The sequence below is a fragment of the Ambystoma mexicanum genome, chromosome 6p, assembly GCF_040938575.1.
Source record: "Ambystoma mexicanum isolate Mex_15411 chromosome 6p, UKY_AmexF1_1, whole genome shotgun sequence".
NCBI lineage: Eukaryota > Metazoa > Chordata > Amphibia > Caudata > Ambystomatidae > Ambystoma > Ambystoma mexicanum.
Window position 1 is genome coordinate 941,623,761 of NC_090935.1, and position 16,141 is coordinate 941,639,901.

Here is a 16,141-nt window from a genome sequence, read left to right on the forward strand (position 1 = left end):
GAAGCGTATGTCACAAGCTGCAGTTTAAGGGTAAGGGCAAATATGCTCGCCATGTTATCACAAAAAGTAATTTTTCAAGTATCAATGGCAACCCCAGCACCCAGCGGCAATGAATGGTGCGTTCTTCATTGGCTCGTTTTACATGTTGTTTATATCATGGCATGCCATACGGAGGGATTAGTTGACAAACCAACAGTACAGAAAACTTATGGGATAAAAGATCTACTTTTATTTGGCCAGGAGTAAAATAATTCAGGCTTCTTTGGAATACAGGGTAAGGCAAACTGAAATTGAGTTGTAACGTTTTGCAAAAGTGTGCAGAACATTGAAAACCCCCTAACAAAGGACACTATGGTAGGTTTGCCTCCGTAGTTCGAGGTGGCCTCAGAAGCCCCATCTACAAGCCTGGGGATAGGGAACAAGATAGCGTGGTTAGACTTGGAAGAACCAGTGATGAGTCCAGAGCCTGTTAACTATCCCAGATGCCTGAAAATATGATGAAACAGTTAAGAGGAGAGAACACCATACGTGAATAGGATCTGACCAGGATGAATGAGAGTTAGTGTGACCGATGCAGTGACAAAGATAAAGGGTGCAGCCCCACTCAGACAGGGCTCTGGGTTTACACAACTCCACTTATTAGAGAAAGGGGGAGGACTGCCACAATATATTCTGTGGCCACAGATGGACAAAAATAATTTGATTTGTAAATTGCCTTCACTCACATCTGGGGTAGGCAAATGGGTCTATGAATTTTAGGTAATGACAACTGGGATGAACCTAGCAGTAGAACATATAAAGGCTTACTTGTTGTTGTATTAGGGGAGCAATCAGATGACTTCTGAAAGCGGGTGCGTAGTTTGTGGTCCCAGATATTCTTATGGATGTGTAGGTGTGGTAAACGTCAAATTCGGCATAAAACCAACCCTGTGGTGGGTAAAACTAGGGAAGCATAATGGAAACTAGGGACAGTTTCACTTTTTGTGTCTTCGAATAAGGCCCAGACTGGGAATTTTTCTGGCATTTGCGAGGAAAGTTCAGAGTAAAACAAATCAGTCCAAAAAGCCAGGTCAAGGCAAATAAGGATGATTTTTAAACAAGTGCACGCATCACCTTCTGAATGAAAACGGAGAAAAAGCTGGTAAGATGGCTCAATGGGTTAAACACTCGTGCTGCGATCTGCGTTTGATCTGCAGGTTCAAATAGCAGCAAGGCCAACTCAACTTTCATCCTTCTGGAATCAATAAAGAAGTACCAATTTCGATTGGGTAATAATAGTAATGTATGTGAATATGTCCCATGTAAAGCGCTTTAGATTATATAAGAAACAAATTATCAGGTTCATGTATGATGGTGGTTACGCCCTCCTTATCGATGCGGGTGAGCGCTGTTCACCCCGGTCCCAAACTACATAGCAAATAAGTATACAGTTAATGTGGGCTTGCCACAGGGCTTTTGCTGAATGATGTTGGGAGGGCAGAGTTGGGGCACGGGAGAAGTAGCACGCTCACACCTAATCTGTCACATAGACGGGTTGGTATGCTGACACCCCACATGCAAAGAAGAAGCAGGAGAGCCTTTTTTTTAAAAACGAATGAAAATCAATAACACATACCATGTAAATGGGCAGTTCAAATGACAAGTTTGGTCTCGAACACCAACTGCCTACATACCTCACCCTCTTATCAATCACAAATTCATCTAAAAATGCTGAACACCAATAAGTAAAAAAAAAAAAAACATTAAATTAACAAACAAAATCAAACTGTGATGAATCCTTGCTGGCATTTTCTTTCTTTCTATAGCTAAATGCATAACAAATTAATACCCCCGATGCACAACGCATGTATTGGCAACTGGAGTCCAACAGGCAAAACATCAATAAAAAAATGCTAAAAGCTTGGCCAACTTGAGTTTCAGCTAGGTCAATTTCATTTCATCAGAACCTCCGCCTTCATCGTGGCCACCATACACAATTGCATGCATGAATTGGTTCTGTACAATTTCTTGTACAGAGGATGCCAAGCATGTACAATAAATGTACAATTTCATGTGCTGAATAAATATGTTCGATGTCGGATCTCCCGTTGAGACCAGTGAAACAATGCCAAATCTTAAGGTTCTGTCTGGTATGTGTCACAAGTTTCCTCGCCACACTCCCCTTGTTGGAACTACAAAGAATACGGAACACAATCCTTTAGAATAGGTGCGATAACATCTGCATATTGAGGGGGCATTGGTCCTCAAGGACTTTAAAAGCTAGGGGACTGGGCATCGGGTTGCTACAAAAGACATAGAAGGTCCGAGTTCATTTAACATATGAAAAACCTAGTAGGTTCCAAAGACCCCCCCAGGGTACCTAGTAATACACCGGGGGGAGGGTGGACGATTCAGCAGAATTGAGTAGAAAGCAGTTATTGTATAACGTTGCTTCATCATTGACGGGGATATCAAAATGCTGGATGAAAACAGAGATGTTCATGTCAGAAATGTTGCACAGGAAACACTGGAGAGATGCTTCTTCAAACAAAGCTATTGATATAGCATGGAAGAAGCTTAACAAGGGACTAGAAACATTTTGTACAAGCAGTGGCCTGAATTTTCATTAGGCAAGGCAGCATAACCTTAGCTAACCCTGACTTGTGTCACAAAGATGGAACCCACTTATCGGTAAAAGGGATGGAGCTATTTCATAAGGGGATCCTCAATGCCTTAGCAGCAAAAGGGGGTAAATAAAACGGGAGTCCTTTTGGGGAGCCAAAGTGGTTGGGGCCCCACTCGGGTGTGGCGCCATGGCCAAGGAAGGAAACTGCCTTAAGGCATAGGAGTGCAGCACCAGCCAATTTACAGGTCCCAATGACACATACCTGGGAGGTCACGCTGGTTGCACCCTGTGGGCAAGGAAGGGCAACTACTGTTTCCTGGGCCAAGTGCCCAAAAGTACAGAACAAATAAGACATTGCACACCTATTGTTTGGGAATGTTCATAATACTCTGTATGTTTATTTATTTTTGGATTATGTCTAATAAAAACCCACAGCCTTTTTATTGCCATCACAAATATGCTTCTGAGTAATGAGTATGGTTACTACTGTTATTGATAAGTACAAATATAACTTGTCATATGGGTCTCACTGCTCCTCTGCTTATGTGCGGTAGCACAGGGGCCCGCTGTCAGGGAGGCCCTGCACGGCACCAGTGTCTGCTTGAACTGCTATGCAGCTTCCATGTATGAAGCTCGCGTGAGGCCAAGGTGTCACCTCCCAACCTCCTGTGGCTCTCTAGAGAGGCACCTGTTCCCAGCAGCCCATCAGATGCTGCAGGCCCTTTCATGATTGCTGGTATTTGTAGTGTCCCAGTCTAGATGTGGGAAAAATCTCACAATTGTACACTTTTTGCTTAACCTATTGCTGTAATGATTTATATATTTACGAGCTCAAAATTATTTGAGAAATATAAACTCATGACGGTTTCCCTGATGGTATTTAGTGATCCTTGTGTATTGAATATGGAGCACAATGGAAGGAATATAGGAGATTCGGCTGTGATTGATGGGGGAATTTATTTAAATTCTTTGAGGACTAGGATTGGCTGGAATCCCATGACCGTTGGTCATGTTACTTGGAGTTTTGCAGGATATTTACAAACTATTTCTGCTGGAGAGTGGAAGGATTGTTTTTCGATTGAGAACTTTGAATGCTCCTTTGGGGATCTAATAAGACACTTGCTTGTTCCGGCCCGCTGCCCCCAGGAGGGTGGTGTTAGGTAATCATGTGCACCTCTATGATGTAGAGGTGTCAATTAGAAAAAGATATCTGCGAGCATATATAAGAACTACTAGTCGAAACCCTACATTATCAGAGAAAGTTAAAGGGGTGTCCATTAATTAAGCCAAACACTCTTCTAAGAACTGGCTGAAATCCTACCATGCAACCAGATGCCAACGGGAAGGGGGAAAAATGCTTCAAGCACTAACTAATAAGAACTCTCAAGCATTTTGGCGGTTGCTTAATGTCCCTGAGAATCTCCTCTTGGGACGGGAGGCAAATCCAATTCCTGATGAATTGTGGGTAAAACATTATTCTACTGTTTTTTCCAATGCTGGGGAGGGTGTTTTATGGGGTAGCAACACTCAGTATTTGAACAACTTAAATTGCAAGTTGCAGGTTTCCCCTGATGGGATTGAGGAAATTATCCAGTGAATTAGTGCCTCTAGGGCACGCGGGCCAAATAAGCTATGTGATTTCCTATTTAAAGGAGATCTTCATATGTGAGTTAACATTTTGTCTGTACTTTTTGAACAGGTCTCTGAGACTGTTTTCCCACAAGTTGGTATACTGCGCACATTCTGCCAGTCTTTAAAAGGGGAAGTAGATCGGCCCCAAGAACTACCGACCGATTGCAATCATGGATGCCGACAGCATTGTTTTTGCACCCTCACTGTTGGAGCATCTGTAAGATTGGCAATCTATGGTGGATAGAATATCCAAATGCCAGACATGTTTTCGCAAATCCATGGGTGCATCATTGAACAGCTTTGTACTGAACTGTGTAGTGAGTCAAGTATGGAAGGCCAAATACGACTCAATTCTTTTGGTAAGTATTTATAGGTCGGCTGCTTTTGATGCGGTTGACAGATCTCTCTCTTCTGGGTCAAACTCCAGAGATGTGGGATCCCAAAAGTATTGTTACGGCTCATCTCCAGCCTGTATGAAAGGTCTAATATACAAATCCATATTAACCATCAAGGACTCCTCTCCCGACGTATTGATAATGGCGCGAGGGGTGAAGCAGAGTTGCGTGTTGGCTCCCTGCCTCTTTAATCTGTGCATGTCTGATGTGGGAGAGTGCTTGTTGCAGTTGCCGTTTGCTAGCACTAACATTGGAAAATGTAAAGTGATGTGGGTTGCATACCCCGATGACTTACTCCTATTTGACTGTGCTCAGAGGCGGTTGCCGAGCTTGCTAAGTGCCTTTTCCAGTTTTGCATAGTCTTGTTAACATTTTGAAGACTAAAGTTATCCGTTCTACTAGGCAGAAACGTTAATCTGGGTTCACCTGGAGTTGGGATTCGGAATCGATGGAAGTGGTTGATCATTTTATCTATTTGCGGTTTCCCACCCAGCACATACCAGAAAAGCAGCTCATCAGAGAACAGCTTAAAATGCATGAGTGCATTACTTAATCAGCTTTGTCGAATCAACTCCAAATATGGCAAATATTTACTGTACCCGGTGTTGAAGTTCTTTAAAGGGAATATGTTCCCTAAACGACTCTGCAGGATTTCATTAATGGACTTGTGGATCCTAGATTTTCTACCCGTTCTGGAGGGGTGGGTGTGGAGGTGGATTCTTCAGGTTCCCAATAGTGTGCCCATTGCAGCAATCCGGTACAAGCTGGGTATTGCCTCTCTAAAAGCTAGGGCTTGTTGGAGGTATCTTAGATTGTACAGGGAATGTCTGTCCTGTTAGGAATCCTTTGTTCCTCGACTTGAAAATCATTCTGGCATCACTGGGGGGGAAATTGTATTAACTCTTTCATCATTCTGTATATCACAACTCCTGATGGTGGGTTCCTCAGTGGTGGACCTAATTTGTAATCCATGTAGAGTTAAGAAGCTGCTCTATCTTAAATGAAGCCTCTGACGCGGGTCCATAAAAAGATGGGTACCTTGGCACCATATTTCAGTTTACGCAGATAGGGAAGTTTAGAAGAGGTTTCCTGCTTTTTTGCTGGAACATACTTCTTAACAAAGAAGTAATGATTAGGTGCAGACTTTTGGCCTAGCACCTAGGTGGCTGTTGCGTGTGCATAGGGGAACAGCATAAGGAGACACTAAGGCACCTCTTAACTGTATGTACTACGATACAGTGAAAAAGGTGGAATTGTTTCAAAAAGTATGGTCATTTGTTCTCAGCAGGCAAAGTTGAAATTATGTAGCAATATTGCCTATCCGGTAGAACCACCGCAATAGTGCTTGCAGTGACTGGTTTTTTGGCCTCTTTAAAATTGGAAGAGGCTTAGTTTGGGCTTGTTGCACTTTAATCACGTTGTATTTTACCAATTAATGGGCCTTTTGGGGTTTGAAAAATGTGTCGTAAATGATTCCATTTGATTGAATCTTTTTAAATGATTGTTGTAATTGTATGTTCTAATTATGTGGATGAATTTAAGGTGTCGTGTGTAAAAGAAAAAAGGGAGAAGGTTTAAATAATTCCTAAAAATCGAATGAGGTTGAGTAAGGACTTTTTGCACTTTGATCACGTTGCATTTTATTTATTAATGGTCCTCTTAAGGTATGTCATATATGTGGTAATTAATTTTTATGATTGAGCCTCTTTTAAATGATTGTAATAAGTTGTATGTTTTAACTAAGTGGATGAACGTAATGTGTTTCATGTTTAAAATGTGTATAAAGGAAAAATTATTTTGCTAATGGTTATTGTAACCAAATAATAAACACATTTAAAAAATGTATATATTTGAGTGAGTACCTTACTATGGTATGTGTACTTTCAAGTCCTCTTTCTAAAGCAGAATATTGTTGAAAGCCAAGCATGGGGTTGAGGAGGGGAAATGATGAGAGGGCAAGTGGGTCCTGAATATTTGCGCAGGACGTGCAAGCGAGGATGCAATCCTGGAGACGAGTGAATTTATTTTGCGTAGATTGCAGGCGTGTGTCGCTTTTCAGGGCACAAGTAAAGGTTACATGTGGGTGGACAGCGTACATTTTCTCAGAGGGCGGACACAAACCCCCTTCGGTGTTTTTGAGGTCTGCAAGCTTGCACAAGCATTTGGCTACCAGGATTTCACCCAGGTTGTCATGTTTCCAGTGCAGACACTTAGTCACAAGATGCATAAAATTATCATCAAAGTACATGCTTGTATTGGGATTTTGTTTTCATGGGAATATTTCACTGCATATTGCTGGGTTAAATAGGTGAGCACCTTTTATACTTAGCCAGCGTATTTAATGAAAAATGTCCTCTCGCAGGTTATTTTTCAGTTGATTACTTTTTTTGAAAGGCCAATGCTCTTTTGTCTGGTGCACTTTCTTCTAAGGGGAAAGGTCAAGTGAACTAAATTTGTATCTTTCACTTTAAGCTGTTTTCACTTACTGTGCATATATTCTTGGGTGCCAGCTTTTAATTTTCGCTATGGGGGCAAAGGTTTCCACACTGAGTGAAGTGCGGGAGCCGTACTCATCCCCATGTCAAAACGCCATATCTACAACACATGTTGCCAAAGGAATAGGAAATAAGACATATGATTTATAGGAAAGTCTAAATGTAACATCTCAATTAATCTACTCTGTTGCCTTTGCAACTTTCTGCTATTGGATCCCTTGCTTTTCTACATCCAGCAAACAGTTTTGGCCTGCTCACCCCCTCCAATCAAAGCTCAGGGAGTACATTAATGAGGCTGCCTTCTCATTTTGTAGTGAGCAGCACTTGATAAACGTTATTTGCTATTATTATTTTGGACAGTCAAAATAATCCCTATCTGTTGTTCTGAAATAAAAACATATTGCTAATTTCACCTATATGCCAAAATATACACACAATACAAATAAAACAATTGTGAAACTTCTGCGAAAGCAGCAGTTTGTTTCAGTTGGCAAAACAGTCACCATAATTTTGCAATGCCTTCCACAGATAGTGTAAGTTTCAAAAGACCTTTTGCAAAGAGTAATTCTATTAATTACATCTAGGAAGAGATGTGTTCAAGTTCCTTGTTAACTACCTTACACATGGCAACATGTTTTTGATTTAACTTCCCATGATACCTTTTGTGTACTAAAGACTCGTTCTGTGATATCACTGATCACTATTTATGCAAATTAGGGAGGCGCATATATCTTTTGCCAACCTTGGCCCCGCAAATCCTAGGACTGACCCTGACTTAACAGATCAGTCATTACATTATTATGTGAAAGTACTCTTTTGTCATTTTATGAAATTGACTCTATAAAGAGCACTATTGTAAAATATATGGTTTTACTGTTGCTGTATTTGTAATGTATGGAATTGTATACATTGTGAATGCTTTTTGCCAAAATGATTTATTGAATCATTGAGTTAAAGTGATTATGCTATTCTTGATAGTGTTCCTTATTGAAACATGTATGTACACTACGAACAATCAACTGACAGCTTGTTGAAATAGTATTGATTTGAAGAACTTCGTCGAACAAAATTTTTGTTATAGTAAATCTGTTGGAATTAATTGTTTTCCTTTTCTTATTTGGTAGGTTTGTCAACCAGTCATTTTGCATGGGCATTTCATTCAGTAGCAGAAGAAGAGTTGCTGAATATGCTGCCTACAATGCAGAAAGCAAACCTTACCTGGTCGGAACTAAGAGCTATGGGAGTGGGCTGGTGGGTGCGAAATACTCACAGCCTACGCAGATGCATCGAAAAGGTATGCACATACACGCTGCAGTTTTGAAAGAAAACATTTCGTAGGCATTACTTTTCTGTGCAAAATGTTTCACATTGCCCTAAAATGGAAGATATTATGCAGAAACTAAATTTCTTAAGTTAGATGATGGGTAAATTCCTTTTTAACATGGAATGCCAGAAGTAGGATTTAGGAGTTCATCTCATATCTAGCCTGTAATATCTAGCCTGTAATTTAAAGGACAAAATCAGCACAACCTTAAAGTAAATTATCATCCTTGCCAGGTGCGTCAGCCAATCGGGTTGCTCCAAACCCGGGCCGAATCTACCGATGCAAACCTGGGTTTGGAGCACCCTGAGTGCTCTCTGCAACCACCCTCCACCCGGCTCTGCTGTTTTCCCTCCTCACCTACCTACCACCCCCAAATCCAGCCCCAGAACACCCCCACCCTCCTCCTTACCTGGAAAGGGCTCCTACGTCTCGGCCGCACTTTCTGCTTGACTTCCTCTTCAAGCCATGTAAATGGAAGAGGGGCTTGAGCAGAGCCCCACCTCCCAAATGGAAATCATGGCAATCCTGACTCTCCCCGGCCGCTGCTGTGAATGAAGCAGTGCAACCGTTTTTTTTCTTCAATTGCTATTAGCATCTCGAGAGTTTGCCTCATGTGCTAATAGCAATATTAACGTGCTCTGCAGGATTCACCAGCCCAGTAACAGCACTGGTGTGCGGTAAAGCCTGCAGAACACGTTATGCTTGCTTAAATAATGACATAGAACACTGTGTCTTGTCAAGGAAAGGCTAGGAAGTGTGCCTCAAATGCATACGAAAGATCAAAAACTCAGAACAACTACAGTTAGACATTCTCTCTTTGATGTTTTGGTGTTTCAGCATTTTTAAAGATTTCTTGAACCACTGTACGGCACTGATGTACAGTTGAAATAATTTTCAAGTTTTTATAGATGATTTGATGATCTGTTTGAAAGTATAGAGATTGAATGAATGAGAGACACGAAATTCAATGCACAATATGAACAGTCTTAAGCTAGCTATTGAATACATTATATAATGTCATGTTGTGGGAACAGCATATGACTCTACACATAAAGAATTAACTTTAACACCTTTACTTCTCCAAAATGAAAGCACGTGGAAAGCCAGAGGAGTTAAAATAAAACAGGATGGCCAAATTGCTTGGACTATGAAAACGGTGAACCAGGAAGGAAGGAAGGAACAGCACATTAATGTGGGAAATGATTTCCAGAGTCTCTCAACCATATCTAGTCATCCCTAGAAACAAATGTGAAAAACCTGGGTTTATTCTCACTTCTTCTCCCTTGGGATCCTCTACACAGGTGGCCAGGGGAAAGGCCATGGCTCTTGGATCCTGACCCTGGGGTGGAGAAGCGAGGGAGGATTACCTGGGTGAGGGGGGTCCTTGGGGATTGGGAGGGAGATGTACTCAGGTGAGACACAGTATTTCCCATGCCCCTTCCAGAAAGAATCCTCCATTCCAAAGACAGTAATGGGGTGTTGCTATACATTTTCCCTTTACCGAGAAAAGGGTACGAGTCACCATCAGTCTAGACATGCCAGAAAGAGAGCAAAAGGGGTTAAATATAAGTTGGATGAGACATGGTATCCCCCTTTTCCTTATAGTAAACCACCCAATCCTTCTCCTACCTTTATGGGTTATTGCAAACCAGCTTCCCTTATTTTGTCTGCCATGTCATTATAGACGAGGAAGAGACGACTAGGAGGCATACACACCAACATGCAACCACACTACTCTGGTACTGAAACTAGGAATAGAGCCTCAGAGGAATACCACTACAAGTATAGTCAGGCAATTCAGAGGGCGCACACCTGCAGCTCATTTGCACACCCCAGGTATATAAAGGGTAGAAGTCAAAAGAGCAGAGAGAGGAGGGAAAGAAAGGTGAGACACTGCTGTGAGCTGTTGGATGCAGAGCTGCTGTGCGACGAGGGTCAGAGTACCAGAGGCTAGCAGTCTGAACCTGGACGGCGTGACAGGCAAGAGAAGGCAGCATGCTGAGGGGCTGCCATTCGAATGAAGCGACAGAGTGCTGATTCGCCTGCGGCGCTGCGAGAATGCAGGACTGTCTCAGGGGCAGACGAGGGAACCCTGGAGGCAACCGAATTGAAGCGAGTCCAGCGCGGTATATGAGAAGCCTGCAAAGGAAGCCGGTGAGTTTGAGTCCAGGAAACCTGGTCTGAAACTGAACGCCAGCGATGTGAAGAAACTGGTGATTGTGCAAGTATACAATGTAATAGAGTGGTTGCGTGGGTCTGGAAGAAGTGGGTCACATTCTCGAAAGTCTCCGTCTGAACTGTTTAATGAATTAACAACCCTATGAAGTGTAAAAGGGACCGCACACCTTGAGAAAAGGAAAGGGGCAGTTCTGGAAGGTTCTAACTTACAAGATGAACATTTCACTGCTGTAAATGAAAAATCTTTATCGTTCAACCTCATAAAACCTACAAACTTAATCTAAACAATGAAAAGCAGGCTGCGCTTTCTCCTAAATACTGGATTGAATGCAGGTCAACCACCAGAAGGTGAAAAACAGAAATTGGGAGTCTCTTGAGCCTATTAGTGCTGTGAATTATTCTGAACTTGGGGAAGGGAACCCCAGCAACTTTACTGTGAGCTATTTTGAACTTGGGGAAGCGAACCCCGTTGCTTCTGTTGTGAACTCCCTTTGACCTGTGGAAGGAACCCTTGGTCATGATTCAATTTATTGTCCCCTTTGTCTACAAAGGATAATTTTGAGATTGTGTTACAAAACTACTTTACACTTGGGTAAGGGGCAGAACCTTGGATTAGACATTGTTTTCCTTTGGTTGCTGACATCCCTACACTTTGTATAGAGTTAGTTATAAGGCCAAGATTAGGTTTTGGACACAGACAGATTCTTGAGTTTAACGCTTTGACCCAGACGTTCCTTAGTTTTCTTTAGGTAGAGCAATCCCACCTTAGATCAGGGCAAGGTAGGCCCTTTTCCATCCTGACATTTAAGTTAAATAAAAGTGTTAATTTTGAGATTTTAATCTGTTGCCTGTGTCTTTCACACAATCCTAATCCTTATTCTATGCGTTGATTAATCTAACCAGTGGGCTAGTGTTTATAGGGCTTCAGATTGGGTGAACTCCTTTGGGGTCTATGGAGATACAACTAGAACATAAAGGAGTTACCTTTGTCTAACAATGTCAGGGTGGTGGTACAACAAAGCAAAGGCCTATTCCAAGAGGACCTGGTGTCCTGGTCCAAATCCCTGATGAACAAAACTACAGTTACAGGCATAGAGTCCCTGTTGGTTGTCTTTTTTACTTGCAATGGCAGGGTTTTTAGTGTCCCAACACTCTTTCTTGACTACGTCTACGGTTGCTTCTTTGCTCCTAAATGAACACCCTTCCGCTAACGGATGCCTGACCGCTTTTGGAATGTAAGAACAGGACATGCCTACAAGCAAGAAAGTGTTTTACCCATTGCCTTGGGTGACACCTAGAACTGTCAATAGCAGGAAATTCTATCCTCTCCTTCCTCGCGCCCCCAAACCCAGGTGCTTAACCAACTTGAGCCCACAAAAGGCTTCAGGTTTTCTTTCTTATCTGGCTCCTGCTGGACTCGTGGCTATAGCCAACAGCAGGCTAGAATGATGCTGCTTTCATCATCAGGATTCTAATACCCTCGCCAGGATCTGGGCTAGAACTCCAGCAGGCTTTTGAGCATGTATCTTCCTTACTGACTGATTCAATACATGCACTCAGCTGCAATGCTCAGAAGAGTGTTCCTCATTCTTGCTTTCCACCTGCACTAACTCTTCTAACTCCCACAAGGTCTATCTCCTTTTGTCACGTTTTGTAATGTCGTACTGGTCCTAACGGCCTCAGAAATGCCTTTGGTTGTTTGGGATGTTTCCTCAGCCCCGGGGCGCAGGATTGTTCATGCATCTTGAGGTCCTCCTTCCTACCATGACTTTTCTTTTTCCTCTTCCTTTCATTCTCATGTGTTGCAGCTTCTCCTCATTTCTGCTTTCTGTAATTTCTTCATTGTTGGGAGCATAGTGGACCAACGGTTTAAAGCATCCCTCGCCCATTTCGGGGTCGGGTAAAACTCTCTTAGGACCTTTGCTGCTCTGAAAGTTGCATATGTGCCTCTGGTGATTGGCGTCTCTATAACTCTACCCACATAGGTGGTTCCTGGGTCAGTGGGCTCCTTAGCCTTCCAAGACGAGTAGTGAGCATTTGTCTTTAAGCATGAAGAGGTTTGTGAACGGTTTGTCTGTTGTGCATGACGGGGTCCTCTTGCAAGATGCTTTGAGTCGGCTGCTGTCACATCACCAGGCCGTGCCACTCAGTTGCTACGCCCGCCACCTATTTAATCAGTTCTCCTTAGGCGTCCTTATCACTGGTGTCCTAAGCAAAGGACATGCAAAGACGAGGACCTCACCGGTTTGTGCCTGTTCGGGTCTGATAGGGCCAAGGGCCTAACCCGCTATCCTGCATTTCACCCACAAACTAATATCTACAACTGCTACTCACCAAAAGACATCACCATGAGTCTCCCCACTCTACAGCCTACAGCCCATCCCCCCTCTCACTAGGGTTTGAATGTCCTAGTGCTCTGGCCAGTCCCGGCAAGCTACCCAAGCAAACCTCAACAGTATTGTCCTTGCCCCTATCCAACACCCATGGACAACATGCACATGCCCTCTCATATTAATCAATGCTCACGCTGCAGAGTTCACTGACCTCATTGCGTGCAACAACCTTGATGCCCTGTTCACCACTGAAACATGGCTTACCCCATCCTCCCCATATGTTTGTGATGTAATCCTATGCCCAAGGCTATTACATCCAACATGCCGACTGGCCAGGAAGGGCAGAAGGTGGAGTGGCAATCATGCACAGGAGTGATTGGCCCTGCTCCATCACCCCCCCCAGAACAAGCACAAGCTCATTTTAATCACTCGCCTGCCGGTTCCCTCCTTTGCACAAGGAATCCATCACCTTCCACCTCATCGACAAACCTAACAGGAGTGACTCTTTCATTGCAGGCATCTCCAACTCGCTGTTCTCTGCCAAATTGGCACATTCATATAATGTCTTTCTCTGTGATTGTAATATCTGAGTCACAGGTTGACAACCACACTTGAAGCATGCTTTCTACACTGACCGCTTTCATGGACCTTAAGCAAATTGTGCTTTACCCCACACACAACAAAGACAACACCCTAGACTTGGTTTTAACATCCCCCTGCAGACCCTATCCCACTTGACGGTCTGACCACGATGCCAGCCCATTTTCAGTCACCCACTCAACTATGGCTCACAAAGGTCATGCTAAATGCCCCCCTCCCCGACACTCAACGCTGCTCATTCAAAACCTTCCTGGTCAATGAGCTAGAAGCAACACTTTGCAGACTTCCCCACCACAGGGAATGCCTCGGGCCTCCTGAAATTATTCAGCAACTCTGCTATGAAATTCGTGGACACTCAGCCCCCCTGGGCAACGCTCCTGCGCCTCAGCCCTCTTGGCTCCCCACTGGCACAGGCAGGTACATAAGATGGTGGAGCTGCTCTGGTCACCAGGAACAGTGTGGTAACCGGCACTGGCGGCCCTCTTGCCTTGAATGGCACAACTGGGACAGCAATCTGTGTTAATGGATTTGGGGCGGTAGTCAAGCCTCACCAAACCCCTGGTGGCTACACTCCCAGGACAAGGAACATTAGGTACTAACGAGTACAACAAGGCTATTGTGCACAGGGTTGAGCCCCACGGGTCGGATGAGGGCTGCGCAATGGTTAAGGATAAGACACGGAAAGTGGGCCTCCAGACCAAGATGGACCAATGCATTGTGAGTGGACCTAGTCTTCCACATCTCACACTCCGGTGGTGGTGTGCACAGGGACAAAAGGACAGGACTCTGAGATTCCCCTCCGCCGACATCAGCGCCATAGGGGAGTTTAAGTTCAGTTGAAGACCTCTAGTCATAAGTGTCCTTACGGTACGATTTGCGGAAACTTGCTTCAAGAGTGGGTGAAGCCGAACAACGCGTCTCGTATTCAGAAGATGCGCTCAAACGCATGGAGCAGCAGTTTGCAACAGTTTCACATAAACTTACTCACCTGGAAAATAGAGCAGAGAACAGTGAGGGGAGGTCGCGGTGCAACAATCTCTGCATTGTGGGGGTGCCAAAGAAGGAAGAGGGGTCAAGTATGCACAGAAGAAACTGCCTAAATTCTTTTTTATTGAACGAGCCCACAGGACACCCCGTTCTGGGAGCACCCCAACTCACAACAATTACACAATTATAGGCATCGGGACGCCCTGCTGCAAATGGCGGCCGGATAGGATTTTTTCCAGACTATACTAGGAAAGTACAGAAGGCCCGCCAATCCTAAGTCTCTGTGAAGAAGAAGCTGATCTCGCAGGGCATCACATATGCCCTCTTCTTGACTACACAGCTGAAAGTGGTCCCATGAAGGGACAGTATACCTTTTCAACAATCCTAAGGAAGCATGGACTTGGCTGCAAACAAAGATCCTGTCCACACCAGGACCTAGGTCTCCTAGAGAGGGCGGCAAAGGCCAACACCGGAGCAAGGGTCCTCTCCAGATCTATTTGAGTCTCAGACAGCGGAGCGGCCTGCGTGAATGGAGGCTGCTACGGAGGCAGCGGGCAACGGTTGAACTCAGTGTTAAGGCGGAGCTTTCTCATGCAAAGATGTTCTCAATAATGGGGTCATTGTCCATAGGCAGCGCCTGGCTTGGGACTGGGGCTTGCACTGGCTGGGTTGGTGGTTACCCAGCACATGGTTGTCATTGTTCTCTCATGTATGTTCGAAGCGAAATTGGGGCAACAGGTGCTTCGAGTTGGAGGTGCGTTGGGAAGTAATGGGTGGGGGGAAGTTTGCATGGTTGTTGTTTGGTTTGCCAAGCTTGCTTGCAACATCTACTCGAGGGCATGGGATGGGGCAGGAACATTGTGATATGCCAGTAGCAGGTAGAGGGAGGAAGGGGGATTTATGCACAGCCCTATTTTTTTTAATTTAATTTGTATTGGTTTTTCAAGATAACAAAGAGCTTGTTCAAAACAAACCTTCACCCCTTCCCCCGAAGCCCATCACAGCCCTATTTTTGATACATATTCTCAGGGATGATGGCACATGAGGGCGTAGTCTCTAAATTGACATGGAATGAGGATACGCTGTGCTCCAGCATAAGGCAGAGGCTATTTTATTTTATAGATAATACACCAGACATTGCTCGTCATACGGAAACAAATCTAGCCAGGACTGATTGTAAATTCCGTAAAAGAACCAACTCAAAATGGCCTTTCACGCTGCAAGGGTGAGCACAGGGCACTTGAATACTTCTTCACAAGAGGATCCCCTTCAAACTGAAGGAGGTTCATTCTGACCCTGGTGGGCGATTTTGTGTTGGTTAAGGGAGAAATGCGTGGGGCTACTTGGGGCATTGTGGATATTTTTTCACCCCCCTCCTATTACACTTGAGCTTCTGAATGATCTCCAAGTCCTGGTAATGCGCGACCATGCGTGTGTTGTGGGGGGGATTTTAATGAGCAATCTGGGACTGGACCGAACCCATATTGGCATTAAAAACCTGGATATCCCCACTAAACTGTTCCTTTGCCACTGCATTGTGTTTGGTTGACGCATGGAGACTGCTGCATGCATCTGAGCTGGGGTACTCCTTC

General features: G+C 44.1%; 1 protein-coding gene across 2 annotated transcripts in view; it reads left to right on the plus strand.

The window, feature by feature from the left end:
* The window catches only part of DMXL1 (Dmx like 1), a 1,868,248-nt gene that overhangs the window by 861,381 nt on the left and 990,726 nt on the right, over positions 1–16,141 (plus strand). For both annotated transcript variants that reach the window (XM_069625559.1, XM_069625560.1), the window contains exon 20: positions 8,252–8,421. In XM_069625559.1, coding sequence (XP_069481660.1) covers positions 8,252–8,421 — 170 coding nt within the window. The remainder of the gene's footprint in view (positions 1–8,251; positions 8,422–16,141) is intronic.